The sequence below is a fragment of the Misgurnus anguillicaudatus genome, chromosome 18, assembly GCF_027580225.2.
Source record: "Misgurnus anguillicaudatus chromosome 18, ASM2758022v2, whole genome shotgun sequence".
In the NCBI taxonomy this organism is placed as follows: Eukaryota; Metazoa; Chordata; class Actinopteri; order Cypriniformes; family Cobitidae; genus Misgurnus; species Misgurnus anguillicaudatus.
In genome coordinates, this window is record NC_073354.2 from 33,961,686 (window position 1) to 33,973,858 (window position 12,173).

Sequence of the window (12,173 nt, forward strand, 5' to 3'; positions counted from 1 at the left end):
AAGAAGGTCCAGATTCTATTGGGGTAGGGGTGTGTTTGTTGAGGTGATTTCAAATATCAACATTGGCTTTTAGCGATCGTGCACCCCACCTTTAAAAGTACAGTTCTACATTATAAGTACTTTAGTGTACTTGAAAAACGTATACTAAATAGTAGTATACCTTTGGGGATAGTTCCCCAAAAATATGAAAATTCTGTCATCATTTACTCACCCTCAAGTTGTTCCAGACCTGGATAAATTACTTAGTTCTGCTAAACACAGATATTTAAAAAAAAAAAACAGATCTGGGGCATATATAATTTCTCCTACTATAGAAGTCAATGGTGCCCCAAATCTAAATTTTTCAAAATATCTTTATTTGTGTAATTTATACAGGTCTGGAACAACTTGAGTAAATAATGACAACATTTAAATTTTTAGGTGAACAGATTTTTAGTGTATTGTAATAAAAATAGCAAAGTTAAGTACACTTAGATGTGTACTTAGGGGTCATTCTACAAAAAAGGTGGAAATGCTTGTCCCTTGCTTTTGCAGACCCATTAATCATTTAATTTGACCCAATAATCCCATAATGATATATATTTAATAAATATAGACTGTCCTTAAAATGATGAGGGGGTTTATTTATTTAATTTTCTTTAAATTCCTTTTTTTAAATGTCTGGTCCTGAAAATTGCCCTGTCCCTTTGATCATACATGGAAGTTGAACTGTGTACTTCTTATTTAAAACCATGTTTTTTATAAAACAAATCTAATTTACATTTACCTTTAACCCTGTATGAATTTACTACAACACTGAAATGGTAAAAAATACACTATTAATATGAATAATATCAAATAAATATTTGTCCCCCAAATTTATGTCATTGGTGTTACCCTACCCAAAGCACTTTTATTTTGAAACAATGCATCAGCTCTTTGAAGTTTTTCATGGATCAAGAGGTTAGTGAAAGAAGTGCAGTGGAGGAAGGCAAAAGGTTTGTGAGATGTCTTGCCTTATTTGTTTAAAATCTCATGATATATCTAAGAATTTTGAGGTAAGATTTTTTGGATGTCATTAGTGTTAATCTTTTTTTTTATAGCTGGGAATGTTAAGATCTTTACATAAAAATACATTATACTGAATAAGTATGTGATTGTTAATGATGAAATAGCACATGGCTAATGGCAGCCATTTTGTTAAAATATTATTTGTTTTCTGTAAATTGTCATTGGTGTTACCGTCATTAGTGTTACTTCTCTAATGAGTACTTCCTAAGCACTATTCCTTTAACTGACCAACATAAAAGCATAAAAACAAAACCAGTTTTATCATATTCATTATCTATTATTATATTCTAATTGTGTCATTGGAGTTAAACCAAGTTTTGGTGTTTGAATGTATTTTCTTGTACTTTCTAGTAATATTTTATTGTTGATATGGGATGTAAGACATCGTTGATATTTCAGTCTTTGCATCAAAGCCTTTTTGGTTGAATATTTTTGTTTTTGTTGGTTTTAAAGAAAAAAGTCAAACTGAGAATCAAATAATTTCATACAATGCTGGGTAAAGATGAAGAATTTAATTAAACAAATATTAATAATCAATCATTTTTCTTGCTGTTATCATTCCTCTACTCAACCTTTAACTAAATACACAAGCTGTAATGAGAAAAATATTTAGTATCAACATTAATGTTGTTTAAATCACAGGTAACACCAATGACAGATAAATGACTCATGGATTCTTTATTAAAATGTATTAAAAAGTTAAAAAATAGATTAAGCTCCCCGTTTTGCGGATTCATAGATTTGACAAGATAATTAATGCTATTAAAGAAGTTCATTTAAGCAAATTTCCATCATCCAAATTCCACCTTTTCTGTACTGTAGAATGACCCAAAGACTCATTTTTGTATATGAAGTCTATATTGGTGCATATTTTAGTGCAATTTTCTTCTTTGTTGACTTGTTTACATTAACTCTGATTTCCAAAGTTTGGCACTCAGCCACAACATTTTCATATGAACCTAACAGGTACATGAAATGTGGGCAGAATTAATTTGTCTCATGTTTTTGGAGCTTATATACTTTCAGGATGTTGATCTTATAGTGTTATAAGCCAGGGGTTTTCAACCTTTATGATGACCGCAGGGACCCCCAACATATGATGGACCTTTAGCAGAAGACCCCTTTCCTAAAATATATATCCTTATTTTGTATAATAAGATTTTAACCTGTGCTGCTTTGTCTTTTTTTCCTCTTGAAATCTTCTAGGGACCCAATTTGAAACCCCCTGTTATAGGCACCATTTGTTAAGGTCAAACAAAAGCCAGATTTTCTTTAGAATTGTGGATATGTATTATTTCAGCATTAATAACATGTCAATCGTTTCGGGTAGGGTACAGATGTACAGACGTGTCTTTGTGTCCAATTCATTGAAATTTTCTAAAAACATTTATACACAATTTCCATCAGTTTTTAAAATATACATATATATTCCCTATATTACAACGTTTCTCCATCCAGATCTACGTTCTGCCATTGCTGCGGGTCTGTGGATTTCAATAAAACGCAAAGACAAAAAGCACAAAGCAAGCTGGAATGATCTACAGAGGGAAAAGATGAAGCGGCTCCTCTGGGAATCACAGATTCCGGTGTTTTGTGCTTTGGAGGCTCTTCATTCGATCCGTGTCTGTAACGTTGCTGGCGGGCTACATGGTCGGCGTCGAAACATCCTTAAGCGTCTTGCTTGTGGAAAATTCACAATACGAACTTTTAAGTTTCCTGTACGTCACATCTCGTGTATTCCCAAGTCATGACATGAAAATAAAAATATGGGAAAACTCAAAACAACTGGATATGGCTGACCTAGAAATCCATTCCAATGGCACAACACCTGGGGTGGGAAGCTACTCTACCGATCCCAGTCGGTTCGACCGCGACCCACCCAGGCCAGTTCGTTACTTCGGAGAAGTCCAGCATCAAGCTGTCGTCAGCCACTCTGAATGTACTTCTTAATAACCACGCAGCCGTGTCTGAAAAGCGGACACGGCAGGTTCTGTAGTAGCGTCCACGTGTTGGTGCAGGGGTCGAAGGTCTCCATGTTGCTCAGCGCCGGTCCCTCGCTGCTCACGATCCCCCCTGTTGCATAGATCTTCCCGTCCAGGATCACCGCACTGGGGGAGGAAGAACAACAACAAACCGTTTTTCCTTTAATACTCGATTCGTGATGACTAACGGCATTGTGTAGCGCAATCGAGTGTTCATTAGACCAACCTGCAGAACTGCCTGGAGTGATTCATGTTAGGGCCAGCTTTGATGTTGCCCTTGTCTGGGTCGTAGATAGTGGTGGCTCGGGCGTAAGCTCCTCCCAGGATGAAGATAAAACCATTGAGGCTCACAGCGGGAGCGTACTTGTTATCTAAATAACCCCGGAGAAAGCACAGAGAGAGAACAACAGACAGAAGTTACGTCTCTGATGTATGGATGGGATATTTCCCTGCATTATTTTACCTTCATTTTCTCTTGGTGCTCACTGTAAGAACTCATAAATGTGTTCACTGGGCTGCTGGGAAAGCTACATTTCGGTTTCACAATGTTCATCTATGAGATTCCTGGGAAATTGTGGATAATTAATGAGGTGGATTACAGCTATACACAGGGTTCCCACACCTTAGTTAACTTCAAGGACCTTTAAGGACTTTCCAGGTCCAATCCCCTCAAATTCAAGGACTAAATGTGGGGACACATTTCAAGTGAGAGGAACGTTACATCGTGTTACCTTTTAAGATACATTGTTACAGTTCCCTTTTGACGGAACTCGCGCTGCGTCACTGCGGTGACACTTTGGGGACGCCTCCAGGGGTAAGTGCTAGAGGTCTTCACGGGTCCACTTAGATCCGAAAACCCCAGGTCCGACCCGAGACCCGATCGGGTTCGGGTCTAAAAGTTTCACATGTGCCTCGGACACGGGTCGGGTACAATAATAGCGGCTTCGGGTCTCGGGTAATTTAAAAATGAATGTGTTTTTTCTGAACGGACCCGAGAAGACCCGAACAAATCTGCCAATGGGGTAAGTAAATTCAAGAAAAATTGAAAGAAAAACTTGCTTACCCCATTGGCAGATTTGTTTGCTTGTTTTATGCACAAAATCACTTAAATTTGATATTTTTGGTCGAAAGACTTATTTTCTTGGGTTGTTTTGCTCATTAAGAAAAAGCATCTTAATTTAAGAATTTTTAGATATTTTTACTGTAGTGAAAACAAGACAAAAATACAAAAAAAAATTCTTGAAAATAATTGTTTGCAGTGTGGGGTAAGCAAAAACAAATTTTTAAAGATAATTTTTCTTAAACACTAAATTCAAGAAAAATTGAAAGAAAAATTTGGTGTTTAAGAAAAATTATCTTTAAAAATTTGTTTTTGCTTACCCCACACTGCAAACAATTATTTTCAAGAATTTTTTTTTTGTATTTTTGTCTTGTTTTCACTACAGTAAAAATATCTAAAAATTCTTAAATTAAGATGCTTTTTCTTAATAAGCAAAACAACCCAAGAAAATAAGTCTTTCGACCAAAAATATCAAATTTAAGTGATTTTGTGCATAAAACAAGCAAAAAAAATCTGCCAATGGGGTAAGCAAAAAAATCTTAAAACATTTTTCTTAAACACTAAATTCAAGAAAAATTAGCTTACCCTATTGGCAGATTTTTTTTGCTTGTTTTATGCACAAAATATTGCTTTTTTTGTTCTAAAAACTAGACTTATTTTCTTGGGTCGTTTTGCTCATCAAGAAAAAGCATCTTAATTTAAGAATTTTTCAATTTTTTTTTACTGAAACCAAGACAAAAATACTAAGAATTTTTTCTTAAAAATCATTTTTGCAGTGTATGTGTTTCTTTCTTTCAGCCCTCTTGTTTTCTCCCACATCATAGGTGAGAATGACAAATAATGGCTGCTCTTCTAACAAATATGTGGTGTCTGTTTCATCTAATACATCCATTTGGACAAAATTTTCTTCGTAATACACGGAGACCCGACAGGAGGAAATGGCCAAGAAACTTTCATGACCAGGCGATGACTGACAGCCGGACATATGTATGGTGGCGAATGTAAGAAAGGTCGTCGAGTGGCTGAAATCTTAGTTTTTCTGACAGAGATATTGTCTCCCCAACGATTACAGCCGGGCCAATTTATTACACCTATGAATTATTCACGTGCTTGCGTTCAAGGTTTTGTTTTGCTTTCTTGCGCCGACGCGTCTCGCTTGAGAGGCCGAGCACAGAACGGATCTGTAAAACAGCCGTTGGATTTAATGGTCGGGATGGCTTCGCTCGCCGGGTGATTCTCATTAAAACCCCTGCCATTGCTCTATGAGTGACAGTCAAGATAACGCCCTCCTTTTACAACATCCCAACTGTACGGTGAGCGACGTCGAATTGATAGTCGGCATAACCCAAGGGGGGGCGTCTTCCTTTATAACACGCACAATTTATTGTCAAATTTGGCATGTGGAGCTGCGAGGTCCCCCGAACGCATGGCATCTTTATTCCTTTCAAAAAAACGACACGCTACTTTTGTGTCGAGTCAACCTTGTAGGTCGCAAATACAGGATCCTAATCTCGCTTTTCGTGAGCAAAAACATCCGTTGTTGTCTTGTTTTTAAAACCAACACAGATGCTATCAGCAGAACCGACTGTTTTGCTTGGCCCACGTCGTGCCTGCCACCGCTACACGAGGGGCTCGATTCACGATCGGATACTTTGATGCTGAAATTCTGCCACCGGCAAGACTCAAGATTTCTATCAAATGGGGACCTATATGCCACGATGGAAACATTAGAGAATTCAGGAGTTTTAAAGGCAAAACAAGACAACATCAGTTCATGCCACCAATTTGCAAAAGATGCAGAGAGGTGAAAAGCAACAGAAGCCGGGATGAGTAGAAAGCTATTAAAAACATAAAGAAGGGAAAATAAAGTCATTTTAATAGCTAGAGAGGTGGTGGAGGACATTGGGAATAACCTTCGACCCTTAATAAACAAGTCGAAGCGTTTAAAGATGAGTGCTTCAGACAAACTCATCTCATATGACTTCTCAATAGACACGCTAGACTTCGTCTGCTCTTCATATTGGTGGTTTCGGAGGCCTGAAAAATGTCAGCTCGAGGCGAATGATTCACAATCTGACTGAATGTTAACCGAGTTTAGTGTTAAGGGTTAGCTGTAATAACTCATCTGACGTCTACAGGTTCCCCCAATCATTTCGTAACCCTAAAGAAGAGCGGCAATCTTGTGTAATTTGCTCAAGCAATTGTTTGCAATCAATTCTCCAGCATTATGTACTTCGAGCGCCGCTTTTCCCGCTCGACCTTCAAAGACGGTTCATCTGTTAGCAGATGCAGAGACTGAATTAAAGTTTGCACAGCAGTGTTTACAGCTAACTGCATAACATCAGGAGACACCTGCAGAAGACAAACCATCTATAAGCACCGTGCTGTCAGAATGCGATGGATGCAGGTGCGCAAAAATGCAACGGTAAGATCTGGCCAGGGGCGTCACTAGCATGTTACAACTAATAAAAGTGATCCCCAATAAGGCATGGGCCAATCTTTCCTCCCCTAAGTGACGCCTCTGGATCTGGCTTTTAATCAATTGTTTGATTTCATTTATCAGGAACAGCGAGTCTGAAAAGCATCTACCTGATGATGAGGAGGATTTCAATGAGATGAACACAGCAGTTATCCTGCACTGTCAGAAAATTGGTCAGAATATGTACCCTTGCTTTCACTTGGGTGGTCCCCTTTTTTTAATAGTACAGCTTTGCATCTAAAGAGTTCATATTAGTACCTCAGAGGTAGATTTTGGTACCAAAGAAAGCTTTTTAGTACCTCAAATACATATTAGTATCTCAAAGGTAAATACTGGTATCAAATGTACTGTATACATACAGAACATAATGGTACATGTTAGGACTGTTTTAATGGTGACAGCTGGGGTAGATATTTTGACAATTTTTTCTGACAGTGTGGGGCATTTGGGGGAATCGACTTCGCTTTAGGTAATTAGAGAGTTTTATCTTAACATCTGTGTATTCTTCTTTGTGTTTCGCAAAGTGTGTGACAAATAAATGAAGTTAATTAAGTGTAACTGTGTGCTTTGATGTGCAAATGTATTTTGTCCTACACTTTAAAAACATAAGCACAAAGGTGTAAAATACTGAAGTATTTTACTTTCCTCGAGTAATTTTTTTCAAGTATCTACACTTAATCAGAGTGTTTATCTTTGACAAACTTTAACACTGAAAAAAAACCTATAAAATTTACTTTAAAAAAGCGGCATAATTTCTTTCTAACAATTTGCACAAACAAGTACAACTTACCAACTAAAATCAAATAAAATCTATTAAAAAAATGCATGAAACATTTGTTAAATAATTAAGTAAATGTCACTTTTATCTGTGAAAAAATCTGAATATTCAGGCCATAGACTGTAAAAAAGATGGACGACACCCGTTCGCTCTCTTCCATTGGTGAAAAGTGAAGCCGCCAGTGTCCCGATACGGCGCTGACATCTTGGCTCTTGAGTCTGCGCAGTAGAGTTTTCGGGACCAGTCCTGCGCAGTAGTGAGCAGGAAGTAAAGCCGCGAAAACAAGGCCTCGCCATCGCTCTCAAAGTAAACGCATATCACACGATATCACAGCTGTCAATCATGACGTGACACCACAGTTTTTATATCATTAAATAATTAACTGAACACAAACTTATTTTAAAAACAAACACTTGAATTTACATCAGGGTGATAAAACTACAGTAAATGACAGAAACCAGCTTCGGAAAAAAGATAATTGAAGTGAAATTTAATTGTTTAGTTGGCCTCAATTGAATAACATGGGGAGGCGGGGTTTATGACCTATACTGGCACCAGTCACTGGGGGGCCATCGAGACGTTTTGGCTTCACTTTTCAGGGCTTGTGCGGCACGCTTGATTCAGACGCATAGAATTGTGGGCATTCCTTACAACATGTGCAAATAAATTTAAGTTCATTTCACTTGAATGTTTTAGTTTAATGGATTTAAAAATGCTTAAATTACATGAACTCAGATTTTTGACTTGTACACGTGTAATGTACTTTAAGAAAGTAAAAATACTTGAGTACTAAAAGATTTGACTTACTTTTTGACTGCTGACTTTTGCCTCATGACATTTTGTTTAGAAATTTGTGAGCTTTTTACATTTTGTGTACATATTTCTGTATTTTTTGTTACACGTGTCAATTTGTTAAATTGAAATTTATAGATCATCTTAAAGTTAAATAAATAAGCTTTGTTAAAACGTGACAATATAACTCTTGAAAAATCTTGAATCTAAGGGTACAAAAAAATCTCAATATTTATACAATTGCCTTTAAAGTTGTCCAAATGAGGTCCTTAGCACTGCATCCACTCACAAATATATAAAAAAAGTTACGATAGGAAAGGTACAAAATATATTCATGAAACATGATCTGAACTTAATATCCTTATGATTTTTGCCATGAAATATGTATAATTTTGACCCATACAATGTTTTGTTGGCTATTGCTACAAATATACCTGATACTTATGACTGGTTTTGTGGTCCAAAGTCCATGGAGTAAAGTCCAGGTCAAGGATTTCCATCTTTTATCCATGTAATAGTCTCCTACCACCATGCAAATTTCATACATAAATATAGTGGGATTTTCTGCATCTATGGCTTCAAGATATTAAATAATCCCTCCAGCGAATCTCTGCCATTTTCGCCAAGGAAAATTATGAACACATCATAATAATTTTGATGTTACATTTCTTAGCTTAACCAACATACTGTAAACAGGCAGTATGAATTATTGTGACGTATATGATTAACAATGATTGTCGATCAAGGAAATTTCTTAAAATGTGTCGGTTCACAGGTGAAAATGTCCTTCAGGCACATCACACAGACTGTAAAGACTTACAGGCCTCTCTTACACATATCAAAAACTCACTGGATCTGTCTCTTGATGAATTATGCACTAAAACACCTCCCAGGAACCAGTACAAGTCTAACCAACATGGCACCTAAGCACAGCAGACTGTGGCGGTTTCTGTATCGTGTGTTCATCTCATCTTACCGCGTCTCTGAATGGCTCATGTAGTCTTACTGTGTGAAAGTTAATTTAATTAACAAGTTAATTTGGTTTATGAAGGGGTTGATGATGGCACGGCAAAGAAATGAGCCGAACCGAGCGTTGCCGTTAAAACCTTGGCGGCAATAAAGATCAGGCACATCAGTCCTGTTGTTCTAGTACAATTGTGCCCTTGAGCAAAGCAAATTACCCCAGAAATGCCTTTCAAGAAAGCTCACCCTGGTTCACACCATAAATATGGAACCACTTATTGGTTCCGTGTCGGCTAATTTATTTTTTATTTGTCTTTGGGTGGGAACTGGGGTGCGCAGATAAGCAATTTCATTTCCATTAACAAATTGCAATTGTTCATTTCTCCGCAAATGATCTTCTGGTATCATCGCTCACCGATCATGGGGGACTCGATGAAGCTCCAGGTGTTGGTCTGAGGGATGTAAGACTGCAGCACGCCGGCGGAGCGTCCCGCTTCATTTATGCCACCGAACACGAAGATCTTCCCTCCGCACACGGTGGCCGCCGCCGAATACACAGGCTTGGGAAGCGGCGACACGGTTTCCCATTGATTAGTGATGGTGTCGTACCTAAAAAAAGAAAAAAAGTTACAGTTATGCATTTGGCAGACACTTTTATCCAACGGAACTAACAGTGCATTACAAGGAATACATTTTTCATCTGTTCAAACTAGAGATGCACCGATATATCAGCCAATAATTGGCCGACTAAAGCAATTTTTAACATTATCGGCCAATAGTTAAAAAACAGCTGATAGTCACACTGCACAAATTATTTTCAGGAAAAATGTTCTTAGTATTTTTGTCTTGTTTTCTGTAAAAATATCAAAAAATTCTTAAATTAAGATGCTTTTTCTTGATGAGCAAAACGACCCAAGAAAATAAATCTAGTTTTTAGACCAAAAATATCAAATTTGGGTGGTTTTGTGCATGAAACGAGTAAAAAAGTCTGCCAATGGGGTGAGCAAAAACATCTTAAACATTTTTCTTAAACACTCAATTTAAGAAAAATTCAATTTGAAGCAATTTAAATTTGCTTACCCCATTTGCAGATTTTTTTGCTTGTTTTATGCACAAAATGAAATGTAATTTTATATTGAAATACATATACTGTTTTCAGTAAAAATATCTAAAAATTCTTAAATTAAGATGTATTTTCTTGATGAGCAAAATGACCTGAGAAAATAAGTCCACACTGCAAAAAATGACTTTTTAATTAGTATTTTTGTCTTATTTGAAGCACAAATATCTAAAAATTCTCAAGTCAAGATCCATTTTCTTGATGAGCAAATAACCTAAGAAAATAATTCTAGTTTTAAGACAAGTGAATTTGTGGATTAAAAAAGTAAAAAATCTGCCAATGGGGTAATCAAAAAAATCTTGAACTTTTTTCCTTAACACTTAATTCAAGAAAATTTATTGACCCCATTGGCAAAAAAAAAAAAAAATAATTGCAAAAAAAATCTAAAGTAAAAACTAACAAATAAAAAAATATCAAAATTCTTATTTTAAAAAATAAGTCTAGTTTTTAGACAAAAAATATACAATTTAAGCGAATTTGTGCTTAAAACAAGCAAAACAAATCTGCCAATGGGATAAGGAAAATTTTCTTGTAATAAGTTTATTTTTTTCATAAAGACTTAATTTGAGAATTTTTTTCTTATTCCATCTGCAGTTTTATTTTGCTTGTTTTAAGCACAAATTCGCTTACATTGTATATTTTTTGTCTAAAAACTAGACTTATTTTCTTAGGTTGTTTGCTCATCAAGAAAATAAATCTTGATGTAAGATTTTTGTTAGATATTTTTACTGAAAACAAGACAAAAATACTAAGTAAGAAAGTAATTTTTGCAGATAAAACTCAGATAAAACTTTTAAAAATCTAAAACTCTGTGTGTGTATTGATCACCATCCTGAATCTGAACTCGAACAAAATTCCTTTACAAAAATGCAATTATTTTAGCTTTTTGCTCAAAATTTAGAATTTTTGAAGAAACCTACCGATATAAGTTACAAAAAGAGAACAAATGAAGGTAGGATGAATTTTTTCCCCATTTTGTTTGTTTGTTTGTTTAAAAGCGGAGGATCTGTTCTTTCATTTGATATATTTGTATGTTTATATATTTATAGAATAACATTTTCCTGGAATGCATTTTGTGAAACTTTTATGAAAATCAGAAAAAAATGCTGATGGGCAACTTAAAAAAAAAGGCTGGTGGGGAATGAGTCAATAACAAAGCATGATGTCACTGATAATAAAAAATAAATAAAATAAATGTATGTGCCAAAAAAATAACAGTTTTATAAGATCGTCTTATACATCTAATGAGAAGTCTATCATCCAATCACATGACCCTGTTGGCCAATCATCAGAGACCCACAGCTGAAAATCTGTGATATTCTGGATTTGTAATCAGACTTCTGTCAAGAGAACAAAGAAGCTCCCATAATTGTTCTCAATGATGTCTGGGAGATGATCCACCAGAACAGATGGAGCTTTAACAAGACCCAGGCTCTGTCTGTCAGCGCTCATCCGTCTCCCATTGCCGTGATTGCCACTGAAAGGTCAACGTAAACCGTCAAGTCAGCTTCGAGGAATGATGTGTGTTACAACAGAAATAAAGTCTAGGGTTTTGGTTAAAACACAAGAACGGTTCAGAGGGCTGAATATAACCTATATAATGAAACAAACATCTGAGGCGTAGAAAATAATTATAAAACAAATGGAAATGAATCATAAGTGCAAACGCTTTTTCTATGATAGTCGCATGAACAGATTTGAATTCATTGGAGGCAACATTGCTAGAAGTACGAAAATGATGAAAGTGGAGAATACAATAAAGATGAGAAGCCTCGGGCTACAAAAACAATAACTACAGTCGAGTCACAGTGATGGACTGTGACACCATGAAGCTGATGTCAACTGATTCAAGCGTCAAATGTTTAACTTTGACAATTTAGTGAGTGCAGGCTGGGATTGGATACTTGTCTCCTGTTTTGCCTTTTGAGAGGTGCAAAGCTAATTTTTTT

At 36.1% G+C, this 12,173-nt stretch overlaps 1 protein-coding gene across 5 annotated transcripts in view; it reads right to left on the bottom strand.

Annotated features, from left to right (window-relative positions):
- Nucleotides 1-645: 645 nt before the first annotated feature.
- The window catches only part of LOC129429261 (kelch-like protein 29), a 371,472-nt gene continuing 359,944 nt past the window's right edge, over nucleotides 646-12,173 (bottom strand). For all 5 annotated transcript variants that reach the window (XM_073856371.1, XM_073856370.1, XM_055185821.2 and 2 more), the window contains 3 exons: nucleotides 9,520-9,713; nucleotides 3,259-3,403; nucleotides 646-3,158 (listed from right to left, as the gene is read on the bottom strand). In XM_073856371.1, coding sequence (XP_073712472.1) covers nucleotides 2,975-3,158; nucleotides 3,259-3,403; nucleotides 9,520-9,713 — 523 coding nt within the window. In that variant the 3' untranslated portion in view covers nucleotides 646-2,974. The remainder of the gene's footprint in view (nucleotides 3,159-3,258; nucleotides 3,404-9,519; nucleotides 9,714-12,173) is intronic.